Source organism: Colletotrichum acutatum, assembly GCF_030867785.1.
Source record: "Colletotrichum acutatum strain CBS 112980 chromosome Unknown BDZ83scaffold_167, whole genome shotgun sequence".
In the NCBI taxonomy this organism is placed as follows: Eukaryota; Fungi; Ascomycota; class Sordariomycetes; order Glomerellales; family Glomerellaceae; genus Colletotrichum; species Colletotrichum acutatum.
The window spans coordinates 13,690-40,671 of NW_026849161.1; the positions used below are offsets into that span (position 1 = coordinate 13,690).

The 26,982-nt window shown below is 55.2% G+C and overlaps 9 protein-coding genes across 9 annotated transcripts; 5 read left to right on the plus strand and 4 right to left on the minus strand.

Annotated features, from left to right (window-relative positions):
* Positions 1 to 932: 932 nt before the first annotated feature.
* Positions 933 to 1,154, plus strand: BDZ83DRAFT_591216 (uncharacterized protein; the record flags this gene model as incomplete). The annotated part of the gene is made up of 1 exon (XM_060506412.1): positions 933 to 1,154. A coding segment is annotated over one exon (222 nt), but the record flags the coding sequence as incomplete, so codon positions are not given.
* A 404-nt stretch (positions 1,155 to 1,558) lies between these two features.
* Positions 1,559 to 2,148, plus strand: BDZ83DRAFT_123549 (uncharacterized protein). Its single transcript, XM_060501169.1, has one exon. It carries the CDS (start codon positions 1,705 to 1,707, stop codon positions 2,098 to 2,100), a length of 396 nt encoding a protein of 131 aa, XP_060358900.1. The 5' UTR covers positions 1,559 to 1,704; the 3' UTR covers positions 2,101 to 2,148.
* Positions 2,149 to 2,195: 47 nt separating this feature from the next.
* Positions 2,196 to 3,395, minus strand: BDZ83DRAFT_591208 (gelsolin; the record flags this gene model as incomplete). The annotated part of the gene is made up of 1 exon (XM_060506410.1): positions 2,196 to 3,395. The coding sequence occupies one exon, from the start codon at positions 3,393 to 3,395 to the stop codon at positions 2,196 to 2,198; it is 1,200 nt and encodes a 399-aa protein (XP_060358901.1).
* Positions 3,396 to 3,841: 446 nt separating this feature from the next.
* On the minus strand, positions 3,842 to 6,284 carry BDZ83DRAFT_591199 (fungal-specific transcription factor domain-containing protein; the record flags this gene model as incomplete). The annotated part of the gene is made up of 3 exons (XM_060506408.1): positions 3,842 to 4,121; positions 4,182 to 6,059; positions 6,130 to 6,284. 3 exons carry the CDS (start codon positions 6,282 to 6,284, stop codon positions 3,842 to 3,844), a joined length of 2,313 nt encoding a protein of 770 aa, XP_060358902.1.
* A 1,929-nt stretch (positions 6,285 to 8,213) lies between these two features.
* On the minus strand, positions 8,214 to 9,927 carry BDZ83DRAFT_757469 (glycerol kinase; the record flags this gene model as incomplete). Its single annotated transcript, XM_060514902.1, has 3 exons — positions 8,214 to 8,453; positions 8,528 to 9,686; positions 9,767 to 9,927. The coding sequence occupies 3 exons, from the start codon at positions 9,925 to 9,927 to the stop codon at positions 8,214 to 8,216; spliced, it is 1,560 nt and encodes a 519-aa protein (XP_060358903.1).
* Positions 9,928 to 14,753: 4,826 nt separating this feature from the next.
* On the plus strand, positions 14,754 to 16,117 carry BDZ83DRAFT_591181 (MIP family channel protein; the record flags this gene model as incomplete). Its single annotated transcript, XM_060506406.1, has 3 exons — positions 14,754 to 15,064; positions 15,221 to 15,761; positions 15,944 to 16,117. 3 exons carry the CDS (start codon positions 14,754 to 14,756, stop codon positions 16,115 to 16,117), a joined length of 1,026 nt encoding a protein of 341 aa, XP_060358904.1.
* Positions 16,118 to 16,239: 122 nt separating this feature from the next.
* Positions 16,240 to 17,518, plus strand: BDZ83DRAFT_124159 (uncharacterized protein). Its single transcript, XM_060501170.1, has one exon. The coding sequence runs from the start codon at positions 16,566 to 16,568 to the stop codon at positions 17,265 to 17,267; it is 702 nt and encodes a 233-aa protein (XP_060358905.1). The 5' UTR covers positions 16,240 to 16,565; the 3' UTR covers positions 17,268 to 17,518.
* A 4,188-nt stretch (positions 17,519 to 21,706) lies between these two features.
* On the plus strand, positions 21,707 to 23,827 carry BDZ83DRAFT_591206 (FAD dependent oxidoreductase; the record flags this gene model as incomplete). Its single annotated transcript, XM_060506409.1, has 2 exons — positions 21,707 to 22,931; positions 23,010 to 23,827. 2 exons carry the CDS (start codon positions 21,707 to 21,709, stop codon positions 23,825 to 23,827), a joined length of 2,043 nt encoding a protein of 680 aa, XP_060358906.1.
* A 503-nt stretch (positions 23,828 to 24,330) lies between these two features.
* Positions 24,331 to 26,087, minus strand: BDZ83DRAFT_745001 (uncharacterized protein; the record flags this gene model as incomplete). Its single annotated transcript, XM_060513177.1, has 2 exons — positions 24,331 to 25,961; positions 26,016 to 26,087. 2 exons carry the CDS (start codon positions 26,085 to 26,087, stop codon positions 24,591 to 24,593), a joined length of 1,443 nt encoding a protein of 480 aa, XP_060358907.1. The 3' UTR covers positions 24,331 to 24,590.
* Between the last annotated feature and the right edge of the window lie 895 nt (positions 26,088 to 26,982).

Consider the following 26,982-nt stretch of genomic DNA (forward strand, 5'->3'; position numbering starts at 1 on the left):
GCGAAAGACATGACCTCATGTCAGATGCTTGACATTGGCAATCCTCTGGGAAAGCCTTCGATGCTCAAGCTCGCTGCACCAGAGGGCTTGAGCATTGATATTTGAGGTCGAGGATGCTATCATGACCACCGCCATTCACTTACTTCACAGACAGCACGATGTGCGAGCTGCAACTCGTTGTAACAACAACGACTCGAGATTCCGACTTCACTGCCTTTCCAGGAACGCCGGTACCCTGCTTACGAACATTCAACCTGCAGGGCCCATTGTGTGCTTGGGGTGGGGGCGGAACAGACTGGACGCCTTACCAGGCTGAAGAGGACTAACAGAAACAAGACAACGATTGGACCACACGATTGAATCCTTCGGCAACCTCGCCCCCCTGCCGGGGACCTGCTCCCTCGATTCGAATACCACGCCTCCCCTCAACGTTACTGCCCATGCTGCGGCATTGTACTCCATCGATTTAGTGCCGGGTAGCCATTTGAGCCTTCTATTCGTTGAACGGCCGCATTCCACCTGACGCAACCCGTTGCAAAGACACTCACCTTTCTCCTGGGGCAAGCTCAGCCATGCAAGGGTCAGAAGTGTGTTATGTTTCCTTCAAACCTCGAATTTGGATAGCAGTGGTTCGCGCGCTGTGCAAACTGGGCATATTTAAACCTGCCAAGTTGGATCCTGAGGAACCTGCACACTACACACACCAACGGTCAGATTCGCAACCTCACGAGAAGCTAGCTACCTGATTTTTTGACAATCAGTGATTCACGATTCACGCCCGCAACTCTGCACACATTGCCCTTCCTTCCCACAGGCAAACATGGCGCATTCTGGACAGTCAGCTTACAGCGGGTATATGATCCGGCCCCGGGCGTGGGATGTGAAGGGGAAGAAGCGTGTGAGGCCGATGTACTAATCCAACGGGTTCTAGCCATTCCTCCTCAAAGGGGTCACACAAGCATTCGTCCAAGGAATCCAAGAAAGAGCTCGCCCAACGACGGTCCTCAATGTACCAGAACCAACCAGCTTCTAATGAACCCACTGCGTATGGCGCCGCATTCCGAAGTGAGGGCGTTGCGGCCAGTGAAGCACGCCACCAGGCTAAAGCTGCAGAGAACATTGCAAGAATCATGAGCCAGTACGGCGGAAAGTAGGGTCATTGACCTAGTCATCCGTGAAGGAATCGCAGGACCCTGTACGGGCAGCAAAGGGCGGACGTGGTACGGCAGTGTCGGAGTTCTTTCTTGGTCGCGGTGGCGTTGATCGCCCGTGGTTACAATGATGATGTCGAAATGAAGGAGGACTAATCGCGGGCGGATAATGGTCGAGCGGCGTTCACGGGGAGGGAAAGATACCATAGATTCCATCGTCGGACGACTTTGGTCTACTTCTGCAATTGCAAATTCGTTCATGTTTCCAACTCTTGTACGTTTGCCGCGTGCGAATTTGCCCAGCACCTGCCAATCCGTTCCGTTACATGGTACTTGTGACCTATTGCTAGGCTGCTATTATTCATAATTGTTGACTTTCCGATATGAACGGCAAGAACCATCATCAAGCCCCTCCCAGTCGCACTGGATCGTAGCTCATCTCAGGATCCCCTGCCAAGGAAGGTGACTGCCGCTCGAAGTACATGGGAAAGAGCAGGCTCTACCTTACCTGCAGTCGATGGGATGAAGGAGGGTGCCTGGTGCTTTTGGGGCCATGGAAGCTGAAAAATGCAGTTTCCTTGTTGTTCCTGCCTGGGTTGCGTTAGCGCTTGCCATTGTGGTGTTCCTGCTGACGGAGGCAGATCGCCCTTTCTCTGACGAGGACGAGGCAGGCACATGTCGAACTTGGGGACAGGCACGACGATGCGTAACTTCCTGCCTTACCTGGTCTTTCTCGGATGGCAAGCTCCGTCCTCCGCTGCCCTTTAATCACGTCTACGTAGACGACACCTCAATACAAATTGCACATTGCATCAATCGTCATCGTCCATCTCTTGCAGACAATCGGTCTTGTTTATTCCTGATCAACATCACATGTTCGCAGTGGCATCACCAAAGTATACCCGAGATAGTGACCACTTCAAACGGCCAGGCAGTACACGATCAATAAAAGACTCTTATGAGAGATCATCTACACCCGAAACTCCGTGGCTAGCCAGAGACCCACGAGCCCTCCCTCTTCGTATCAACATGATTCAGTACCCATTACACGGCCACGGCCTTCAAGAATGCCCTGCTCTCGTTGCCTTGAGTCACCTTGGCGACGGGCGTGAGATGAGCCTCATCCGCCTCGGGTCCACCCTGCAATTGTCGAACATACGCCTGGGCAACTCTGAGCCAGTTGGCCTTCTCTCCCCGGCTTGCACCCTGTCCTTCCCATACCCACACGGCTCGGCCCGCATCGTCCAAGAGGAATACGTCTTGCTCTTCAAAGTCCGAGAGAGCAGCCTTGCTGCCATCCTTGACGAGATCGAACCTGAGCTCCCCGGAAGCATCGCTGAGACGGAACAGTTTCTGAGGTCGCTCGCCGGCGTGTGCCTTGGATGCTGATCGAACTGGTCTGGGACAGTGGAAACCAGACTGAGGCGTATCATCGCTGCCTCCGAGAAGAGTGACGATGACGCGAGATCTCGATTCCTCTTGGGCCAGAACCTCGACGTCGATATGCTTTGCCAACGTCATGTCGTTGACAACCTGAGCAGCCTTGGCCTTCTCCATCGGGCTGCAGCTCTTGCCCTGCCACTGCCAGATCTTGTCGCCAGTGTCGAGCACGAACACGTCGTCCTCGTCCAAGCTCTGCCACGTTGGCTCGACTTCGTGTACAACAACGCCGTTGGCACCGACAGACGGGTTCTTGAAGATGCGCAACAGAGTGAGAATCTCCTCTTTGCGCTCCTCATCTTCGACATGACGGAAACCAGATTTCACTCCACCAGAGCGGATTTGGATGCGAGGGAAGAGCTCTAGGAACTCATCAGACGGCGCTGATTGCAGCTCACGATGCTGCGTTGCAGCCCCGTGTAGGAACTCATCGAGCTCAACCGTCTTGTACGCGGCGGTACCGGCCTCGTCCTGCGATGTATGGGCACCGAGCCAAAAGAAAATGTCATGGCCTAGCTTCTCGGCATCGTCTTTGCTCCCAACCTTGTACGAGTTGAGAACGATATAGCTGTCGCCATCCATAAACTGACCATACTTCTCCTTAGGCCATGGCTTGACCTCAAATTCCTCAATACGCCAGACATGAAGCCCGGCGGCTCGGCCAACCTCGCCTTCATTCCAAGCTGGCTCGGTAGAGGCGGAGTTGTACTTCACTTGGTGGTCAATGTCCGTGCCAATGAGCTCGACATTGCTATCCTTGATGTCGTACTCAGTCGGATGCACAAGGCCTTGGTTTGGCGCCATGATGAGTTATGAATTCGATTCTGCTCAAAGGATCTAAAGAGATTGGTCTGGTCGTCTTTCACGATTGATGCGCTTGCCAAAGTCTGGAGAAGAATCGAGGTTGAAGATGACGGGGGAGAACCAGGAACAGCGTTTCAACGAACGTCATGGCACACACGGACGCTGTCTGTGGCTCAGCCAGTCACAGTGGATCGAAGCTCCTCGGCTTGTGCGGGGATCAGCAGTTTCAATTGGGTCGATCTGCCAGCTTTCCTTGCGGCTGTATCGCGAAGCCACACGAGATCCATCAATGAGGTACAACGCCCCACGAACGCCTCAACCAAGTCCCTCAAAGCCTCCAGCGCCGGCCCAGCTTCCATGATATTTGCTGTCTAAAAGTGGAAACAATATTCGGTATGTCAAGGTAATAAAACAAGGAACATCAATCCGCAGCATCGACCTCAGCCTCAGTTGAAGGGAGTGCTGAAGCCCAGCCAATCCGACTCTGGATCTGGTACCCCGGTCGTCCTCATGGAATCGCCGCCTAACCCGCTCATCACCTGTGGCTGCAGTAAATTCGTTTGGCCGTTGGTCGCCCGTGAGCTTGGCTCAGACATCTTGGGATAGTTGAAAAAGTCGAAAACGTCAATGTTGTCCAGTTCGCTCAACGAAGTCACCTGAGTCGATGTCGGCTCCATGCCGGAGCGTCGTGTGGAGGACGTCAAGGTTACTAGGTCGTGAGCACTCCTGAAGGCATTGCTGTTAGCACGGACCGGGCGCGATAAGACATCATATGGGAACACTCACTTCCTCATCGCGGTAAAGCTCATGTCGCCCTGTCGCCCTCGCTGTACCACCCGAGCGAGAATTTTGGCGTAATTGTTTGCTACCTCCCAGTACTGTCCAACATGGCGAAGCGTTTCGATAAAAAAGTCAATCTTGGGATCAACAGGACAACCAACAGTTGCGGCGTGGATAAGCAGCAACCTAGCGGCTACCCACAACGAAAAGGCGAAGGGCGGCCCCAAGAGATCCAGACCGTTGGCCTCAAAGACGTCCTGCGCAATATCGCCGAGACTTTGCACGGCAGACAAGCACCTCTGCATGGCATAGTGCGATGGGACGAAGATGTGAGATCTCACAGTGGGGTACGCAGCCGAGGAATGCAGACGCACCACAGACGTGACATATGCGCTATGCAGCATGAACCAGTTAGCGACGCGGCTCGCGGGATCTGAGTGACACAAGGCCGAAATCCTGCTATACTCGCTGGGCAAGCTCTGCAACCAGTTGTCGAGCGCACCGTCCAGCGATCTATATGTGTTCCGCCAAACGGCCATTTCCGAAGACGATGTTACGTCAATGGGTGTTTTGAGAAAGTCGTGGACCTTGCTCAGTATACGCAGGATCTCGCAGTGGTACGAGAAACTGCCGAGGTTTTCAGGTTTGTTGATGGTCGGGCTGCCGGTTTGGTTGGATGACGGACTCCATGACTTCGTTTCAACGGGAACGTTTCTCGAAAAGAGATCGTATGAACACGGCAAACCGCGCTTCATCTTTTTGTCGTCGAGCATGAAGTCGAACGTCGTTGTCGCTATCGTCGCGTACCGATCAAGGAGATAAACCATCCAGCAAAGCCGTCGACGGCCCTCGTCTTCGATCCAAGATTCTGGTCGACCCATCGCCACTCGACGGATCGAGCCCGTGTGCGGCGTCTCCTCTGCCTCGGCCGTGAGATACACGCTGCTCTCTTCGCAGAGTTCAAGTTGCCTCACATTCTGCGAGAGCAACGCGAGCATGTTCCAACCGCGGGGCCCGTTTGAGGTTCCCAGCTCGTCCAGGCAAAGTATCACCAAAGCCCTCAACGCGGCAATGCTCACGTTCTCCATAGCGTATATCTGCACCCTGTGTTTCGACACTGCATGGTAGTGTGACCGCATATCGGGAGACAATCGCGGGTCTTTCATGAATCTGAGCGTCGTTGCTACTATGGCATGTAGCAAAACACGATCGGCTTCGTTGAGGGAGGTCGAACCAAAAAAGGCGCCAAAGGTTGTTTTGCGGTCCAAGATCGGACACCACGTGTTGCAGTGTTTGAAGTACAGGTCGACAAGCGTATATAGCATGTCGTGAGGTGGAAACTCGGAGACAGTCGGGACTGAAGATGCATCTTTTCGAGACCCGTTGACGGTGGGCGATGCGCCTGCTTGGCTGAAAGACTCGCCTGCGGATAAATTCAGGAGAGCCTGAACCGAAGTCCGGTCACCATTCTGCAACGCCTCTTGGGCATCACCACCCTGCCAAAAAGGGCTCGAGAAGGCTGGCGTTCTTCCGTTCGTGGTTGGCGGCCCCCTTGAAAGGCCGGGAGCTGGGCTGACACCGTTCGCATTTCCATCAGGACGGAATCCCTCGATTTGAGATGGCGCCTGATTGCTGATGGATGGCGAATGAGCCTGTGATGTGGCAACGTGATCATGGGCGATGTGATCTTCTACACGACGGCCAAGAGCCTGCAAGAGAGCATCGAGCCTGTTGACCTTTGCTTCAAGTTCAAGACTGAAACCGATACGGCTACCCGGCTTCTGTCTTTCGAGATAGACGCATGTTCGGTTGTGACGGGCGCACCAAGAACATGCGGGCTCTGCACGATCGCACTTGACCTTCCTCGCCTTGCATAGTTCGCATCTGGATTTGCGTCAGTCGACGGCCATGCATCTCATTTGGGGGGCCACACAATCAGAAGAGCACAACATACGATGTCTTTTGGTGCTTCTCCCTCTTACGCTTCCTCGGTGCACCGGCCGAGCCATTGTTGGTCGTATCTTCACCACTTGAGCCCTCGTCGTGGCTGAACACCGAGTTCGCTTCCTCCTCGGCCATTTGTTGCGGACGTGCATTCGTGTCTAGCATATCTGTCCCATGGTCGTGGGAACTCCACATTTCCCGATTTTACTTTGATGGACTGCGAAGGTGTTGCTCTTATCAGGGCCCTTTTTGGATGGAGCCGTGAGGAGCCTGGCCGAATTTGATGTCAGGAAGTGGTCATTTCACTCACGAGCGGGCGTGCAGCAAGCAGTACTAGGCAGGCTAGCGAATTGCCTCAGCCGGCCGGGATGCTGGAGAGAGTGAAGGATTGCGCCGCAGCACCTTGGGGCGCATGGGGCATATCCGGCCTTGTCCGCGTTGGTTAGCCGGGTCGATGTGCGAAACGTGGGCAGCCGAATCCAGGAGAGAGTCTCTGTACCGTCTGTGTGTGTACGGAGTAGTGCTGGTGTCAGCGCTGCAGTCGCTGCAGTGTCAGTCAGTCCAGTCAGTTTGTCGTGCGCGCGAACCTGCAGAGTGCAGTCTGCAAGTCGAAGCAACAAGTGGAGAGAGATGGAAGACAAGCACCGAGTCTTCAGCGAGAGGCAAAAAGAACTAGTCGACTAGGTGGAAAAGACTCGGGAAGCCAAGGCCGCGATGAGGGACTTTGTCAGCAAGCGCTTGAGTGTCTGAGTCTGACCAAGTGTGAGAGGGGGACGGGGTCCTTCGGTGTTCTCTCCCGACACGCCATTTGAAGAGATGGCTGGCACGGAGGGCAGAAAAAAAAGAGAGATCCAGTTGTCGGCCCACTCTCGTCCACAATAAGAGTTGGATCTCTTGCGCAACTCTGTCACCGTCCCTTACTTTACGCGGTCTGACCGTCCTGATTATCTACTCTGCCAACTAATACCGGGACAGAGTAGGTATCCATATGACATACAAACACTACGGAAGACGACGGAACCGTGTACAGTACCAGAAATAAAGACTCCGCCGTGCCGCCAATGCGCACCAACCAGCCACTTGCGCCTGGCATCCTCGTTTTCCCGGAAACTCGTTACACACAGCATCCGCCCGCAGCATGGGATAGACGGAACGGATGAGGGGAGATCGTTGCGCCCAATGATGAGCCCTTGGGGGCGATTACGATTACCAGAGCCATCTCCGAAGCCACCAGGCATGACACTGGCACGCTGGTCACTACGACGGAACAACGGTGCTAATACAGACTACCGCAAGACATGCAGGAACCGCGCCGCCTCTGTTAGACAGTTCCCCTCAATTTTCTTCTCCAAGTTTGCTACCGAAAACCCCCCTCCATACGGCAAACAGCGCCGCACCCCGGCCACTCCGAACTTTCCCCCGCTCCTCATGGTTCCCCTGTGAAGCCTGTTACCGCGAGGATCATCCATGGGGCGATGCAACCGTCAAAGGTGGGGGTAAACGGCAGTGGCTTCGACGATGTCTTCTTCCACAGGCTCCAGAAGCAGTAGTCACCGGCTGGCTGACAGGTAGGCTACAAGCCTTTAACTAACAACGCCTACAGCGAGAGGAGGGTCCCTTACGCCAGTACGCCCCCGGAACAAGGCCGCGCAGCAGGCTGAGGATCGCGATGAAGTCACTGCATTCCGCTTCTGCCTGCTTCACGACTCAGTTCGAGCTGGGTCATGGACGACAATTTGCGCCCCGATCATCCGGATTTTACAAGGAACAGGCGCACGTGGAGACGGGTCGAGACAGCACTGCAACCGCGGCTTTCCCTGAAGCCGTTGACTTGGCGCTCTCACAAAGACTTGCATCGGTGAACAGGGTAAACGGACCAGCTTCTGGCACACAAAAATCGAGTTTCCGACAGAGGCAAAATGCGTCATGATGCCGTGCTACCTATGATACAAATTGGATTTTTCTCTCCAAGCGGCGCCGGATCGCATGTGCGTGCGCCCATCGTGATTGGACCTCCCAAACAACAGACTGTGGTATATCGAAACGAAGAAAAAGAAGACATTATCACGTGAAGAACTCCCAAGCAAATACCCTTTAGCTCGACCAGCCCTTGCTCATCTGGACGGCCTTCTCCCAGCGGCCGAAGCGCTCAGAGGCATCCTCCTCGGAGATTTGGGGCTTGAAGATGGTGCGGCCCTCGAGGTTGACGTCCTTCAATTCGTCGAAGCTCTTCCAGACGCCCACAGCGAAGCCTGCCGCGATGGCCGCGCCGAGAGCAGTGGTCTCGCGCATGCCTGGGCGGTTGACAGGGATGCCAATGATGTCGGACTGGGTCTATTACGGAGTACATGGGTCAGCTTGATTTCTCCGCCCGAGGCTCGGAAAAGGTCCGGGGGTTCTACTCTTACCTGCATGACGAGATCAGAGTTGCACATGCCACCGTCAACGGCGAGCTCAGTCAGAGCTGCACCGCTGTCCTTCTCCATGGAGTCCAAGATAGCCTTGGTCTGGAAGCAGGTGGCCTCAAGGGTGGCGCGGGCGATGTGGCCACGCTGGGTGTAGGCGGTGATACCAAAGATGGTTCCACGGGCATCGTCGATCCAGTACGGCGCAAAGAGTCCACTGAAGGCAGTGACGAAGGTGCAACCACCGTTGTCCTCAACCGTCTCGGCGAGTGCGCTGAGCTTGGAAGAAGACTCCATGAAGCCAAAGTTGTCGACCAAGAACTTGACACTGGATCCGGCAACAGCAATGGATCCCTCGAGAGCATACATGGTCTTGCCGGGGCCGAAGTCGAAAGCGACAGTGGTCAAGAGACCGTGAGATGAAATGACGGGCTTGGGTCCGATGTTGTAGAGCAAGAAGCAACCCGTGCCATACGTGTTCTTTGCGAGACCGGCCGTGAAGCCCTTCTGACCGACCAGAGCGGCGGACTGATCACCCAAGCAACCGGTGATCTTGGTACCGCTAAGAACAGTGTTGTGAAGCGTACCATACGCCTCGGGGTCAGAAGAGCGAACAATCTTGGCCAGCTTGACCTTTTTGGGGTCGATTCTGAACCAATCAATGAGGTCCTCGTCGTACTTGAGAGTGTGAATGTTCATGAACATGGTACGGGCGGCGTTGGAGGGATCTGAGACGTAGACGTCGCGCGCAGTACCGCCGTTCAGCTTGTAGACCAACCAGGTGTCAATGGTGCCAAAGGCCAGAACACCACGCTCGTAAGCATCCTTGACCTCAGGGCTGTTCTCCAGAAGCCAAAGGAGCTTGCCGACGGAGGGATATGTGGAGAGGGGAAGGCCGCATCGCTGGGTGAGCTCGCTTGCGCCGAGACGCTGCTTCAGACGGCGAACGAGATCCTTGGTACGGGTGTCGGTCCAGACGATGGCATTGTATAGAGCCTTGCCTGTGGTCGTGTCCCAAAGGACGGTGGTCTCTCTCTGGTTGGTGATACCGACAGCCTTGATCTGGTCGCGGGAGTGGCCCTGAGTCTCGAAAGCCTGGACGGCGCCGTCAATGCACGTCTCGACGGAAGCAACCAGCTCCTCGGGGTCATGCTCGTGCCAGCTGTCGCATTGGGGTTAATTGCTTACTCGGCGCAATACGTTTCATGCGCCAATGGTGGTCGCGGAGGAAGAATGACTTACCCTGGGTTGGGGTAGATCTGCTTGAACTCGAGCTGGTGAGTAGCAACGACCTCACCGTGGGGGTTGAAGATGAGGAAGCGGGTGCTCGTGGTGCCCTGGTCAATGGCACCAACAAAGGAGATGTTGGAGCCAGCGCCTCCGTTTACAGAAGTGGGAGACATGTTGTCTGAAGTTTGTTTAAATCGGCTGGGGAGAAGAGACGAGAGCATTCAAAGACGACAACGGCGTGGCGCGGCAGCGGCAGAGAAGCGAAAGGGACGGACGATTTTGGGTATCTTGTTGGACGGGGTGAGGAAAAGGGAGTGAGAGAGACACACGACAAAAGCCTAAAGTTTCACGGGTCGACAAAAATATTTGTAGGTGCCACGCATGTGGGAAACTCTCAGCTCTTCAGCAGCCAGCAGCAAGCAGCCAGCTCCAGTTCTCGGAAGCGCAACGCAAAAGGGCACGCGGCGTGTCGGGTTAGCTCCCTCCATGGGGAACAAACAGCTTTCTTCGAGAGCTACCCCTCATTTCCATGCATCTCTCTTACCCCATCCCCAGATCGTGTGGAGATGTCACGAGATGAGCACCAAGGAGCTGGACTTGGGTCAAGAGAGAAAAAACCGCTGGACTGTCAAAGGGGGGGTCCCCGGATGCAAGACCAATCCCCACTGGGGAAATGCGAACGGATCGAACGGGGTTACGTTAGAGGCGTTCTAAAGAATCTGACAGGCCAGCGAATCCTTCCAAGCGAGAAGCCGGAACGAGAGATGCAAGCAACCGGTCTGTCTTGTCAGTCTGTCTGCGTACCACTGCTCCGGTATCGAACGATTCTATACGTATAGATACCATGGGTGTGTAAATACTTGTTGGTCTACACGGGTATCCATAGTTCTGCGTAGACGGGCTACCTTGACAGCTGACTGGCACATTGACCGTTTAGGTTGTTGGTAAGTCGTTGGTAACTTGGTATTAGTACGGACTCGGGAGTAAGCATGCGAGAAAGTTGGGGAACTAGTGTTCGGGGTGGACGCCCCGAGTTACTTCGGTCATTGTTCGACATTGGCAAGCAACGTCGGCCGTGAGCAGCGAGCAAAAGTGGAGGAGGACGGGGGCCGGATCACCTCGTGATGGGGCTGATGTCATTCCAAGTCGCACTGCAACAGCAGCAGTTTCGGTCTGCGTCGGCGAGCTCCCACGGAGGCATCGGTGGGTCCGGCCGTATGCCGGGCTTTTATCTCTTTATGAAGCACCGGTGGCCCGAGGCTCGCCCCAGAAAGCGGGGTCGACTACGGGCAAAGACGGCATGCTACCTCGAGTCATCGAGTTTCTCTACGAACTAGACCAAGCACCTTGGCAGGCATGCAGGTCACTGGTTGAGCAGAAAAGTAGATGGGCTGGTGGCCTTGCCCACATGGGCTAGAGCTGGACGGGAAGAGGATGCAGCGGCCACCTCCGCGCCCGCGTGCGGTGCCTGCGCCTCTGGTTTGCTGGCTGGGTCTTTTTCCTCCTTTGGCGTTTGCTACTGGTTCTGCTGCTAGTTGCTGCTGATGCTATTTTGCGCACACGAACAGGTGACACATTTCCAGCATGGAAAAGGCAAAGACGCCGGGCCGGAGGGATCTTTGCGACCCCATTCCAACGAGGGCATCAGGGCATGTCCATGTTCGTTGTCTTAAAGGCCATATTCAGCGGCAAATGGGATTCGGCGCCGCGGACGACCGACCAACCACAGGCAACAATTGCGACGAGATTCCAACGCCAACGCTAGAAGCAGTGGCCGAACGAACGAACGAACCAACAGACTAATCTGCCAGTCATTCCGATCAAGAGTCTGGACTCTTGCGGGTACTGGTCCAAAGAGTGAAGAGAGTCTTCTCTTTCTGGGCCATCCCGAATGGCTCGGTATGCGTGGTATGCAACAATGGCAGAAACCTCTTCCCCCATGGGCCATGAACCCATAGGCAATTGCTCCAAACCATTTGCCGAACTGCATGCGTTTCGAAAAGAACACCATTGACACCCCCTGCCCGACCATCGCGCTCATCGTCTTGTCAAAAACGGGACAAGACCGACAAACCAATTCTCACATCGCTGACCTGGTTCCCCTCCACTACGTTGCACCCGCCCTCCCACCTTTCATCTCATTTGTCCAATTTCGAGTAACCAACTGCGGGGAAAGAGGCGAAAGTCCCGTTACGAAGCAGACCAAGAACAACGCCGGGCCCGGCTTGCTTGGAACCAGCTGGAGCTTTTGGACGGAATTGGTTTGCCTGGAGGTTGGAGGGATAGCATGGATAGGACCAACAGGAAGACTCTTCTTCGGCGGCCTACCAGTGCTGCCGAGGAGAGAAGAGGGCTCAAGGTGGCCTCGGCTCGCCGTGTAGAGTTTTCTCTGTTGCTTGTCGTCTTTTCCCCATTCGGTTGTGGACGGCTAACGTCATTGGAAGAAACGCTTGAACCTTGGCCGGCGGAAACGAGAGACATTGAGAGACACTGAGAGCCAGAGAAGAAAAAAAAATGAGCCGCAAATGGGTTTCAACGGGAAGTAGTCCGTCTCTTCTTTTCTTCGGTCGACACCACGGAACGCCGCGCACCACCACACGCCAATGATGATAGGTGTACCCTTCGTGTATGACGTTTTTGCCGCGGCTGGTTACATAGTTTTGGTGTGGTGTGGCTCGCCCGCGCTCGTCACTGTCAGATTTGGTCCATGGACGATGGAGCGGCTCCACCCCTCTCAATGGACCCTTGGCGGCCATCGCCCGGGCCCCAGATGGCTTCAGGGATGCATCATGGAAGAGGCAATCTTCCGATCTGATCAGTCAGAGTTCAAACTCGGCTTTACTCAATCGGCAAACCAGGGAGCAAGGACGACAAGCTGTGGCACTGGCAGGTCATGAGACTTTCAGTACATACTTCCTTCGCAAGCAAGCAAGGTATTCGTACCGTAGACACCCCCCCGATCTCCCCCAGATTCTGGTTTGCAACTGGACAAAAGCTTGGGGCAAAGCTGACTGACTGGAAACAAGCAAGAGAATTGAGTTGCTGCATACGACGACTTGGCCCCGCGTAATCAACTCTTTCTATTCGGTTTCCCGTCCGTCACACCCGTCTATACTTTTGACGACGATTAGGAAGGATTCATTCAAACTGGGTCCTTGGCTCGGAAGACGCACCGAAAACTTACCTCAAGTCCATCCGTCCAGTCCACCACGCGATCACTCCAGCCTCCTTGCAACAGGCCAAAGAAAGAAGTCCCCTCTTCTTTCTTACCCTCTTACTCAATCCCACATCCTTTAACCTCACGCGTGCCTCTTCTCTCGTACAGCGACTTGTACAACAACTCCGCCCTCTCTCACAGAGTATCAGTACTCCGTACGGATACAGTCACCATTGGCATCGGTCGCCCCTCTCCACACGTGGGAACCTGCCCCAGAAGCTTACCTCAAGGAACCACATAATTCATCCCATGCGAGGTTGCAAAGGGCATTAGTCCTTCTCCTGGATTCTGGCGCGCATTTCTCTCACACACACTCTCTCCTTGCCGGGAAGTGAAGCCTATTAGTGGCGCGAGTGGAGAAGCTTCGTCGTTTCCGTACCTCTACATTGCGCAACCTTGTGCGACCTGTCTCCTTACCCACGAAGACACAGATAGTGTCCGTACATCCTCTTCCTGATCCGTTCGGCGCGCACACCACATCTGCCTTGGCGCAAACCCGGAGAAGGGGGTCCCTCCTTTAATGAGCGGGGTGGACAAGGCCAAGACGAAAGACGGGAGTGAGAAGCACCACCCAAGTACACCAAAGCCAGCAGAGGTCCAGAATTCCTCTTCATCAAAGCCTCGGCCGCCGTCCGGCGACAACGTCTCGTCCATCTCGGCCGTCAAATCGCTTCAACTTCGGTGTGAGCCACCGAACTGCATCATATCCCCTTGTCCCACCTTCGTGCCATCTTCTTTCTCTCTTTTTTTTTCTCTCCCTCTCACATACACACACCTGACCGACACGGATACACGCACAAACTGAGCGACTTTCATCTCACCCGCCCACATCGTTCGATTTTTTCTCACTCCTCCGCTCGACCAACCCATTCCATAGCGTCGTCCATCGTCAAGTCCCCTCGGTATCCTCATCCCGCGTGCCCATCTCCATCTCTCCGCGAGACCCGTAACGCACGAATCCCGTTTAGGAACAGTAGTCGAGCTTTTCTCTTCCTCTTTCCTTTTCGTATCACCGAGGTTGTTCATCCAAGGACCCGAACTGTCGGTGATCCCAGCTATCCGGAATTGTGGAAGCCATTTCAAGGATTTCGAGTCAATCTCGTATCAGTCACCGTCGCGCGCAGGTCGTGGTGATCCCAAGCGTCGTAGGATCCCGGAAGAAAATCAGTCTACTTGATCAGTGATCTCGGTCCAAAAGATCCACAATCGCAACGTCCCTAACCCGCTGACGGGAGAACGAAGGGGGGGAAAAAAAGAAGAGTCAAATCAAGCATACAACTTGTCTGCAAACTGACCAAAGATGGGTAAGCGTCCATGATTTCCGTTTGGCGATACCGTATACGCCCCCCTAGACCTAAACCCCCTCCCACTTCCACTGCCCACTCCTCACTCCCCCAGTATCAACACCCCGCCCCATCTCAATGTGTCCATCCATCCCTATGGCGGCCCCCTCTCTCCTCTTTTCCCCAAAGAATGATTGCCAAACCCGGTGGATTGGTTGCAACGGTGTCCAGCCCCGTGGGAACACCTCGAGCCCGTGGGGACCATAAGAAGATGCTGCTTCCCCATGGGATGGACGTGGGATGATATCTTGGCCAGACCTTTGTCCATCTCTTCATCTCATCTTCATCTCACCGTCCCCGCGTTTCTTGTCTTCTCTCCTTCTCCATCTCCTCTCCTTCTCAAAGTCCTTCTCACTCTTCATCCATCCATCCATCTCATCATCCTCGAGCCCCTTAGTCCTTCGAGAGAAATCGTAAACGTTATCGTATCGAGGTTCTAATGGTCATCACTGTCCATACAGCGGAATCGGTGTCAGAGTCGTCGTCCGTCGGCAAGCAGCATATTCCAGTTTTCAAACACGACATGGGAGGCGAAGAGACCCACGAGGAGCACGCCGTCGGCAGCATGCTCCCTCCTCACCACGAGGAGGAGCAGCTGTGGTGGTCGCGTATCCGTGAGAATTGCCAGGATGGCTTCTCCGAGTTCTTTGGAACCATGATTATGATCCTCTTTGGCGACGGTGTCGTTGCTCAAGTCGTTCTCAGCAACAGCACCAAGGGTGATTACCAGAGTATCTCTTGGGGTTGGGGGTAAGTTTTGATCCTCCCATTGTCTTGCATTCACTTCACGAGTGCGTGGCTTTTCATCTTGAGAATTATTGGATGAAACGAGCGCCTCGGTAGAAGCGGAACAGAAAAAGAGAAGAGATTTGATGAGAATGAGTCAACTAACCCATTGCTTCATAGATTGGCAGTTATGCTCGGCGTCTACGTCGGCAAGAAATCCGGCGGTCACCTCAACCCGGCAGTGACACTTGCCAACTGCGTGTACCGCGGCCACCCGTGGCGCAAGTTCCCCATCTACTTCATCGGCCAGCTCCTGGGCGCCATGGCCGGCGCCTTCATCGTGTACGGAAACTACATCAGCGCCATTGACAACTTTGAGGGTGGCCCGGGCATCCGCACCGTCGGCGGCGTCAACTCATCCGCCGGCATCTTCTGTACGTATCCGGCCGCCTTCATGACGCGGACGGGCATGTTCTTCTCGGAAATCGTCGCCTCAACCATTCTCATGTTCTCCATCTTCGCCCTCGCCGATCCCGCCAACGGAGCCGCCGGCCCCTTTATGCCCTTGGCCCTCTTCTTCCTCATTTTCGGCATCGGTGCCTGCTTCGGTTGGGAGACTGGCTACGCCATCAACCTGGCGCGTGACTTTGGCCCCCGCCTGGTTTCGTACATTGTCGGATACGGGTCTGATGTGTGGTCCGCTGGTGGATACTATTTCTGGGTAAGCAGCAAGAAATTCCTTTTCCTGCCTGCCTCGGCTGTCCCCCTATCTTCTGACGGGGCTCGGGGTTTTCGTCGTCGTATACGTTGGACATGTGGTCCTTCGCCGATCTCGTCCTTCCGAGTGGCGAATCTCTTGCATCCCCTCTTGAGAACCTGTTGACTAATATTTCATCTTCATAGATCCCCATGGTTGCCCCCTTCTTCGGCACCCTCTTTGGCGGCTTCCTGTACGACGTCTTCATCTTCACCGGCGAGAGCCCCATCAACACGCCTTACTTTGGCCTCACCCGACTCTTCCGCCCGCGCCGGGATGTCTGGTCCAACACCTACAAGAACCGCTTGGAGAAGGTGTAGACAGTGCATCCTCGCTTCACGTTGTGTCCGATTTGTGCGTTTTTGATGATGAGAAAGTGAAAAGAAAGATGTTATCTTCATCTTGATGAGTGATGAGATTGACACCGGGATCCTATCATGTGGGACAGTCATCCATGATGACGATCTCCACGATGATTTCTTATGAGTGTGCAAGAGTGTGAAAGGCAAAGAAACTGGCAGACAATGATACCACGGGTTTCGGATGACGAGAGAAGAGAGAGATGAGAGACAGAGAGAGAAACTTGGGATGGGCGACCGACTCCAACTCTTCCTTCCTCGGGGGAGAGCAAGGAGTTTGACAGAGACTCGAGGATCTCTTAAACCCAAGCGAAACAAAAGGGAAGATGAACAAAAAGAAACACAAAAAAGATGATCTGTCTTACGGTCCAAACACGAAAAAAGCGAACACGGGCGAAGAATCATTATCATGAGCTTATTTGCAGCTGTATTCCGTCGTTCCTGTTTCTTGGTTTTTGACTATCGTCTGTCCTGTTGGGTGCTGAGGTGCTGCTGGTGGTGCTGTTGCTTGGTTATTGGCGTGGGTTGGATTAGCGGTGTCTTATTTTCAAATCACAAAGTCATTTACAAAGTTCAAAGAATGTTTTCCCCTGGTGACTACGCAACAAAAAGGAGAGAAAAAGGAGTGCCATCAAGAGGCAAAGTTATTCCTCTTTCCCAACTACGATGTGCGCCTATGGCAGCAATTAGTATGTTCGTGAAGGAGACTCTTGGAAACGAGAAAAAAGCCACCTTCGCTGGAAGATTGGCACGATGCCCCGAGGGCGGGCCAGGTGAACAATTCTTCCGTCAAGTCGGGGGTTTTTGCTCAGAATTACGGGGGGCCTGCGCCGCCAACTTGGCTAGCGGGAGGGACCTGCCCACGCCGCTGGGAATTGGGATCGCTTCCGAGTCCCAGTGCAGCAAGCTGAACCACCAAGTCGAAAAGAATCCAGACCAACAAAATGCTCGCACTTTGCATGCAATCAATGATGGCGTGGGCTTGCGTCTTGTTGGGAAGACTGGGGGTCCCGCCTCTGACCTCTCAGAGGCGTCAAAGGTCGAGATTGACCCTGACAGCGACCCCGAAAGTTTGGGTCCGCGGTTGCACATTCTCTTTTGGACTGTCTGAAATCCAATAGTCTCGTGGACTCGGGTAGCAATTGCAGTATCAAGACCGAATGGAGCCCCAATCATGATCCATCTCGACCCCAGCTTGGGGAAATGGGTGGTCTCCCCATGGGCATCTTGCACCCGCTCCGTCTGTAGCCGAGTCTTGACCTTTGTTGCTCACCTTCCTGGCCAAGAGACGGGGCATCAGCAGAGGGATGGTAGTCAGCAACCTACTGTGTAAGCTTAGGCATCACGTTGCCCATGCTTTCATGGCGCATCCAGCTCGCCGATGCCTAGAAATCTTCCTTGCACGCAGCAAGAGTGTGCATTGTGAGGACTTCGGATGGCATTGGTGAGTTGTTCAAGCTTTTGTGGCCAACTAGCAATCCCCGAGAACTGTGCGCTTAGCTTACGTTGAAGATGGGCAGAGTTGGGGAGAGTGGTCTGTTGTTGCCTGAACTACGGTCCACGTCAAGGCGGGAGTGGGCGCGGATTGGACGGAGTGGCGACGGGAAGTGATGTCAAGAATTGGTCGCATGGCGAGGAACTCGGACGACTGTCTTGTCTGGATGTTCCGGATGCCCAATCACCAGTATGAGTTTGCCGTTTGCAGAGTTGTAGCAAAGCTGTGATGCGAGGCGGAGCAACACGCAACGGACGTTGCGTGTAAAGGTGTTTGGCAATGGCCCATACTGTCCCCGTTGCGTATAGTGACTTCGAGATCGTGCTTGCATCGATGAGAGGCCGATGGCTTCCAAACTCTGAGCAAAGCTGACTCGTAATACAACTGCCTGCGATCGATGGCCCTTATTCAGTGGCCCGGCGAACGTTGCCCGTCGCGAGATAAGGTTGTGTCTGGCTGGTGCTTCGTCTGGAAGCGCGGGGTAGAAACAGCCAAGAGCTAGTGGACGTGCAGGAAATGTCGCTGTCAAGTTGCACCCTGGGACCTGGTCCATCTTACTCAGATTGGCTGGAAGGTTCGGTAGTGCGAGTAGACGAACTCTGGGTGCGATAATTGTCGTAGTGCTAAGATTGGTACTCTGGCTGCGAACGTGTCATGGGGCGCAGCTGCAACCTGCGAGTTTCGAAACCTAGACGCAAATCAAGGTCATCAAACGAGGACAGGGTGATGGGTCGACCTGCGTTTGGGTGTAAGTCAACGGGGATGAAGGACTATTTCGAGCTGGGCCAGGTGGCTATCGTTGAGACAGGGACCTTGTACACGGCACTGGGGCAGGTTGACAGCCAAGATATCTGGCCCGGCGCATCATCTAGCAGAGCAGCAAGAATACTGACAGGATCGTAACCATTTGCGTGGGTAGGGTCGCCAAGTTGTGGACTGGTTGTGGATTGGCAGCAATTCGACCCGTGTGCCACCTCAGCTTGCTCCCTCCCACATTCTTCGCACGCGAGTTGCAGGGGGCGGCGCGGGATGTTCGGCGTGGCACTGCGGCGTGGCCGTGACGGCCGAGGGATGTGCAGCGAAGAAACTTGGTAGCGGCCACGGAGGGTGGACGGCGGGTGTGTGCCCTGCGGCGTGCGGGTGCGGTGCGGGTGCAACAGCGGTGTCCCTACCGCAGTCGTATCCCAGGAGGGGTTCGTGTCCGGACACTCCCCAAGTACCCATACAAGAGTAGGTCGAGGTACATGGCAAAGGTAGAGTGACTTGTAAGTCAAGCTCGGGCGTCGGCGGCTGCACTGCGTAGGGGCGTTGCGCGTGATCGAGGACGGTAAAGAGTTGCGGAAATAGCTGGGTCTGGAGGGAAGAGTCGGCAGGCTGAAGGCAGGTTTTGCTGACTTGGACAGCTTGGCGAGTGGTGGCAGTATATCGTGTCGGGTGCAGTGTAAGCGATGCCATGGTGGGTGGGCTAGTCGATGATATGTAGGTAGAAAAGGGAACGAAAACAGTTTCGACTGAACGGCGTTTGTTGACTGTGAATCCCGATAATTCGGTCACCAGAATGGCGCGGCGTCTGTGTGATGCAGCCACCCGTCTTCGGGAACCAAAAACGGTCCGCAGTACTATGGATGGATAGAAGAGGACGGCATCTGGTTCTTAAGATGAACCAGAAATCCGCCCTGTAAGAAATTGTTTGGCTGGTTGAGGCCCCTTGGGCTGTTGGGCAAGCCTCACAATCGGGCCTCAAGTTGAGAAGTGAGGCGAGACCCAGAGTAGTCAGGCCCCTGTACAAGGGCCGACATGTGAGGATTGCAGAGGATAAGGGTAGTTAGCGGCAGTATGGCGTGGCGCTGTGTGGGCAAACATCCCACGATGGACACTGATGGAGACGTTGGGAGGAGTCGACGAGGAGAAATCAGTCGCGGGCCATTCGCCGGGCCGATTGCTGGTCGCCGTGTAGTCGCCGTTTGGCAGTGATGATTGTTCATGCTGGCTGACTGGGCGAGGGAGGGCATCTGCAATGCGTGTCTCGAGATCCAGCAGGCGAGTGACTGTGCCTTGCTGCTGATTCTGCAGTGAGCGTGATTGGATTGGACTGGTGCTCAGTGGAATTGGACGGTGGTGGTGGTCCAGGTCTGCGGTGTGGATGTGGTGACGGGAATGCAACACCGAGGACGAGCGAGAGTCGAGGCCGCAGTGTCGCCGTCTGGCACTGCCAAAGTGGAGACTTGTGGTGGTGAGGAAAAGCGGAAAGAGGAGTAGGCCTGTGTGGCACGGGAACAGAGGGTCAGGGCTGGAAAGCAGGGGCTAAAGTGGAAGAGTACGTACTTTTCGGCCGGAGGATTCCGCCGATCATTGCGAACCTCAAGGAAAGCGTGGAAAGGTCCCGTCCAGTGGGGCCTTCCTCCTCAGGTCTCCAAATTTGTGACCCCACCTGCACTTCCCATCTCAGCGGGACCCTTCCTTCCTTTCTGTGGGAACCTGGGCGGCACCTTCTCCAATTCTTCTTCAGTGGTCGGCCATGTCAACCGAGAGCACCGAGACAGGGGTACAATACTTCATATATCACCAGCACCGAGAGAATACCGAAGATATGTCCACCATCTCGGACTGCCAACACCGAGGTGCAGACGGACCCCTGATGGCATATTTGAGGCTCTGACTGGAAACACCATACAATTACGGATCCATCTACGCATACGGATGGGATGGCACCGACGTCTCTTTCCCACCTCCAGATTTGCGTGCCTTTTCCCCATTCATTTCTCCATACTGGATCCTGCGCCGTTACCGACATGACGAACAAGAAGCGGGTCCCCTTGTGTCTCTCACTCACTCCGGCTCACTGCATGTCCTGACTCTGCTCAGTCACCCAGCCAGTGTTGGGTGCTGTTTCTGCTTGCTACTTGCTAGCTCGGAGTGAGCTCGGTACCCATGATGTCAGACCCCGACTCCAGTGCATTGCTGCTGCTTCCGGAGACCGTTTGCCATTCACCACGGCCACTACCACTGCCACCGTCAACCACAATGTAGCGGATGAAGCTGCCGTAGATGATAGCATACGGTGATGTGGCATAGCATAACGTAGGTAGGAAATGCAGGCAGGGTGGTCAGGACTGACTGACAAGGTATCAGTCAAGGTCTCAAGATGAGCCATGCCGCCATACCGTAGACGCGCCTGCGACCACGTGGGGGTAAGATCCAATTGGCAATGCGAGCGATACCTTGAGTCTTGAGAACACCAAGCAACAGCTGTGTCTGAGCTGGCATCCTCTTTGCTTTGTCCGTGTGTTCCATCGATCGCTACCGGCCAAAGCTGCATGTCTCTCCGTCTGACCCCCCGTCCGTCCATCCATCCATTCATCCCCCGATCTCCGTCATCACAAGGTATCTTCGTACCCCCCTCCACCCCCGATCTACTTTTAGCCTCTTCTCGCTGGGCTCACGTTTCGTTATTTTTTATTTTATTTTCCTCACATCAGGTCGCCCTCTCTCTCTCTCTTTCTCTCCCATCTCTGCTACCCACCTCCCCTGCTCTCCCGCCCTGCCCAGTCAGTCCAACGGAAGATTTTTGCTCGCGCCAAACGGGACCATTCCTTCTCGAGCTCGGGGTGTCATTCCACGAATAACAGTCCATAGTTTGCGGGTGAGGCGGCCCAGCCCGGACCAGCACAGCTTCCTGCTTTTCTGCCACCCGGAATCTACCCACTCACTTGGGTCATCTACCGATCGACAATCCTCAACCCTTCGGTCCCTCTTAAGCCCTTGAGCTTTTCTTCCTCTTCCTACCTCTCTTATTCTTACTTCTTCTCCCCTACCTTCACCTTCCTGATTCCTTCCAGGATCATCAACCTGTGAACCCCTCCTCCTCCCAGCACATCACCAATCGAGGGAAAGCATTCACTAAAAGGGCATCCCACCCTACACGCCTGAACTGGTCACCTATACCAGACGCACCTCCAATCGTCACCCTCCCGTCCTTCTCGGACTCGGTCTAAACCTCACCGAGTAAAGAAAACACAAGAAAACACACACACACACAAGAAACACCCGCCAGCATGGCGTCTCGTTTCTCAAGCCTGAGAAGGCCCGTCGCCATCGCTGCCGCCGCGGCAACCGGTGGTGTCGTCGCCTACTCAACCTTCCTCAGCGGCCGCGGCGCTCACAACTTCGACAAGGCCCTCGTCGAGCTCAAGCGCGATAACCAGGGCAAGATTGTTCCCCCCTCGTTCCCCGCGACGAAGGACCGCGCCTCACAGCTGGCCGACCTGCGCGCCCACAACTCCGATGGCCAAGAGTACGACCTCCTCGTCATCGGCGGCGGCGCCACGGGAACCGGCATCGCTCTCGACGCCGTCACCCGCGGCCTGAAGGTCGCTCTCGTCGAGCGCGACGATTTCTCAGCTGGAACTTCCTCCAAGAGCACCAAGCTCGTCCACGGCGGTGTTCGCTACCTCGAGAAGGCCGTCTGGAACCTCGACTACTCCCAGCTCGAGCTTGTCATGGAGGCCCTCCACGAGCGCAAGACCTTTCTCAACGTCGCCCCGCACCTGTCTTCTTCTCTGCCAATTCTCCTGCCCATCCAGAAGTGGTGGCAAACTCCTTACTTCTGGGCCGGCACAAAGGCCTACGATCTCCTCGCCGGTTCCCAGGGTCTCGAGAGCTCCTACTACGTCTCCACCAAGAAGGCCATGGAGGCCTTCCCCAAGCTCAGAAAGGATAACATGGTCGGCGCCCTCGTCTACTACGATGGCCAGCACAACGACTCCCGCATGAACGTCTCTCTCGCACTCACCGCCGCCTTCTATGGCGCCACCGTCCTCAACCACGTCGAAGTCACCTCTCTGGAAAAGAACTCCTCCACCGGCAAGATCACTGGCGCGCAAGTCCGCGATGTCAAGAACCCCGGTAGCGCCCCCTTCACCGTCCGCGCAAAGGGCGTCATCAACGCTACTGGCCCCTTTGCCGACGCAATCGAGTGCATGGACAACCCGGACCGCAAGCCCATCGTCGCCCCGGCCTCTGGTGCGCACATTATGCTGCCCGGTGACATCTGCCCCAACGGAATCGGTCTCTTGGATGCTGCCACCTCGGACGGTCGTGTCATCTTTGTTCTCCCCTGGCAAGGATACACTCTGGCTGGAACCACGGATAATGCTGCCCCCGTCGAGCGCGAGCCCATTGCCCGCGAGGACGACATCAAGTTCATTCTCAAGGAGGTCAATAAGCTGATTACCCCCGAGTCCGCCCTGTCCCGCGCCGATGTTCTCTCCGCCTGGTCTGGTAAGTTTTGTCTTGTTCACTGCCCCTTTTCCGATATCGCTCCCAGGTCAGGACCAAGAAACTAACATGTCATGCTAGGAATCCGCCCCCTGGTCAAGGATCCCAACGCAAAGAACACCGAATCCCTCGTCCGCTCCCACCTCGTCACCGTCTCCTCCTCCGGCCTCCTCACCTGCGCCGGCGGCAAGTGGACAACTTACCGCCAAATGGCCGAAGACGCCGTCGACGAAGCCATCAAGACCTTCAACCTCGCCCCCAAGCCCGTCTCCCTCCCCGACATCTCCGGCGCAGGTCTCGCACCCTTCACCACAACCGGCGCCTGCATCACCACCAAGATCCCCCTCGTCGGCGCCCACGGCTTCTCAAAGCACCTCCCCGGCCACCTCATCACCCACTTCGCCCTCGACGCCGACGTCGCCCACCACCTCGCCCACAACTACGGCGACCGCGCCTGGTCCGTCGCCACCACCCCCGCCGACCGCGAGCGCATCATCCCCAACTTCCCCTTTGTCGAGGGCGAGATCCGCCACGGCGTCCGCGCCGAGGCCGCCCTCACGGCAACGGACCTCATTTCCCGCCGCACCCGCCTCGCCTTCCTCGACGCCGAGTCCGCGCTCCGCGCCCTGCCGCGCGTAATCGACGTCATGGCCGAGGAGCTCGGCTGGGACGCCAAGCGCAAGGACCAGGAGTGGACCGAGACGGTACACTTCCTCCGCTCCATGGGCCTGTCCCCTGAGAAGTTCGGCGTCACGCGCGACGAGGTTCTCCGCAGCGGCACCGCCACGTCGGCGTACGCGCCCAAGTCGCAGATTGCGGCCTCAGCTAGCGGGATCAAGTTTGCGCCCAACGAGATCCAGGCTGGTGGTGCCCTGGCGAGAAATATTACCGAGGCATAGAGCAGCAAAGCATCTCCTTAGTCAGAGGTGATTGTCTCTCTTGTCTTACTATTTCCTTGCGTTTTTGACGATACGTGTGTGAGGGAGAGAGATACGAAGCAGTGAGAGCGAGAGCATTTTGGCCCGAAAAAAGTTGACACCCAACCGGAGCCGATGGATAGCTAAGCTCCAATGCGTATGTGTGTATTGAAATCTGCTTTTTCTGGATTTCCGAAACGAAAACCCTGGGATACCTAGATAGAACGGGGGTATTGGCGTACTTTTGGGGGCAAAGGGGGATTGGGCATTTTGAGAGCAGCACCGACTGTGTGTACGATTCTTCTCATCTGTGTTTCCATCCAACCTTTTTTGGTGTGTTTTCACATTTTCCTTTTACCTAGTTCATTAGTAGCATATGGCATCAAACGCTGTGCAAAGTTCCTCCTCCCACACAGGAGTCGGACTTCAGTGCGTTTACACAAATTACCCGCATAGATGGCTTTGACCATTGAATATTAAGATATCATTACATGCTAATTGCTTTCATTTCCCTTATTTTGACCCGATGAAATGGTGCTTCCAAGGTACTTGCCTTATCTCTTTCAATGTCTTGACGCTATATCGCCAGATTTCCTTTCGGAGCTCTTTGGAATACTGAATCAGGTCCGTATGTGACGAGTCATTATCGACTCCATGAGACCAGTGAGTGAGTTCTCACTCCCCAAAAAACGACGTCATCGACGTGACTCGCGTAAAAGAAGCCGCTTCAACCACACTCCCCATCTCACCTATCTTTCTTCGCCGGAGACAAGACGCGCCACTGGTCCGTAATCTTCAACCCGAACCCCTCGGCGATATCACACCCGCCACGCCCCCATTTCAGCTCAAAGACCCGGCGCCCGGCAGCGACGAGCACCTCAAAGGCCTCTGCGAATCCAGCGGCGTCGTAGTAATACGGCTCGCCCTCGCCGCCGTGCTGGCTCTTTTGCCACGAGTTGCGGTTGTGGTCGCTATCTCTGTACTTGTAGTTTGTCATTTCCAGGCCCGTCTGGACTACGGCGCGGAAATACTCTGCCTTGTCGTCTACGACGGTACTATTCACCGTGGGCTCGTCGTCTCTCTTGTCGCCCTTCGTCTTATCGTCTTCGGGCTTCTTCTCGGCCGGCGGTGGGGGCGGAGGCGGGGGCGGGGGATTCGGGTCAACCATTTTCGGCACCGTCCCTGGAACCCTGTATAGGGCAGAAAGATCTTCAAGGTGCGTTGATATATCGTTGATGATGCCTGCCCGACGGTGCTTCATCGTCCAGCCGTCCATAGCCAGGCGCGCGTTCATGTCGCAGTCGGTCGCGTAGTACGGAATCAGCGAGTCCCACCCGCCAATGGCGTCCATTGCGGCGCGGTTTACCAGCGTTAAATGGTCGTACTGGTACCATCGGAACCCCCACTTCTCTTTACGCCGCAGCGTAGTGTCGAGATCGCGTAGGCAGTTCTCGTATATCGTGCGGTAACCCTGTTGTTCCGCCGCGGGCGGGCTCATGATCTCATTTTGCTCCTCCTCGTCGTAGAATTCCCATGTTCGGTCGCCGGGCCGGTGGGTGTCATCCTTGCCGTCCTCGAACGAGAAGACGAGAACATCCTGGTGGGAGTAAAAGTAGTATGGCCAGTTGTTCTTATGCGCTTCATGCAAGAACATGTTCTGCATCTGCGAAAAGGAGAGCAGGGCAGGTGCCTGGATGACATTGACGCCTAGCCGCTTGAGCGTCGTATGGTTCAGGTAGAACTGGTTCTGGAGTGAGAGCTTGCCCTGGGCGTTGGCGAACTGGGTACCCGTATTCTCGAGAACGTGGATGCTAGATGGCGGCCAGCCTGCTGTGATGTAGCTTACGACGCATTGGAGGAGGATGGGCCACTGGCGGGTGAAGCCGATGAAGAGCGGCGGCTGCGCATCGAGACCGTAGTCTTTGTGTAGGTCGTCGCGCGGGACGTTGTGCGCGGGGATCGAGGGGGGCGGCGAGTCGGTGTTGGCGAGGAGGGGAAAGGGGTCGATTACCGGGGGCGAGGTGTAGGTCGGCGCCGGCTTGTATACTGGGGTCTCGGAGGAGAGCGACTGCTTGTCGTCCTTGCTACTCGAAGATGGCGGCGTTGTCTTCGTGTGCTTCGCAAGGTTATACAGTGAATCGAGGTTAATAATGCTTTCATGGAAGCGGACGAGGACGATGATTAGGGCGAAGAGAGCCGCCAAGGGCAGAATTGTTCGGAGGCGCGATTGAACGGCAATCATATTGAAATTCAGTGAGCTGTGAATCAGCGCATCGCAGGCGGTAAGAGAGGAATGCAGTCGAGCTCGGCGAGGACAAGGCTCGTAGGATACGACGGCATTGTGAGGGAGGGAGAGGGAAGCTGTGCCGCAAGGCAGGCGGGAGTCGACGAGATTAAGTTGGGGATCATGGTTGGGTGAGGCGACACCTGTGCCGCGCGTGTGTGACGAATGGGAAGGTACGTTCCTTCAGCCGCGTTTCTCTTGTTGGAGCATGGAAGGAAAGAAATGCCTGAAGAATGCCTGGAATGGGTGACGATTCTCAGACACGCAAGTCGCAACAGGGGGAAAGTGCCATGCAGCTTCCTTGCTTGTTTGGTTCGGAAGGTGGGTGAGAGTGGACTGTGTGTGTGTGGAAGGTGCAACTTTTTTTTGGGCCCTGCCATTCGTGTACAAAGTGGAAGGACGTTCCAGAGCTGGGAGATTGGGGGAGTGTAGCCTGCCGCGCTAATGCTCCAAAAAGCTTAGCTGACACGGGACGAATGTGCCTCTTTCCGCCCAGCTTGTTAGTCTTAGTTGGACGATTGACCAATTAGAGCAGGGTTGCCTTTCGTAGTCGGAATACGGCAGATTGAGTGGAGGTCGAATCCTTGACGTTACAGGCAACTTACTATCAAACAACACTACGAGTACCTCGGATGTTACGTAGGTAGGTAGACATGAGTATACAAACCTTTCACTTCAGTTCGTAGCTGCCTAGAAATTTCGTAATCATCTTGGCATCGAAAAGTCATAAGGCGCAAGGATTCGGTACAGTTACTGAATCTGCTCAATGTTCTACCACGGGAATGACAATACCGAAAGACAAGTAGTGCATCTCCACACTAGCTTGAGGTGATTTATATTGACAGCTTCGTAT

Bases quoted from the DNA above. Each gene is read 5' to 3' on its own strand.
- BDZ83DRAFT_123549 (XM_060501169.1), top strand. From the start codon at position 1,705: ATGGAAGCTGAAAAATGCAGTTTCCTTGTTGTTCCTGCCTGGGTTGCG.
- BDZ83DRAFT_124159 (XM_060501170.1), top strand. From the start codon at position 16,566: ATGAGCTTATTTGCAGCTGTATTCCGTCGTTCCTGTTTCTTGGTTTTT.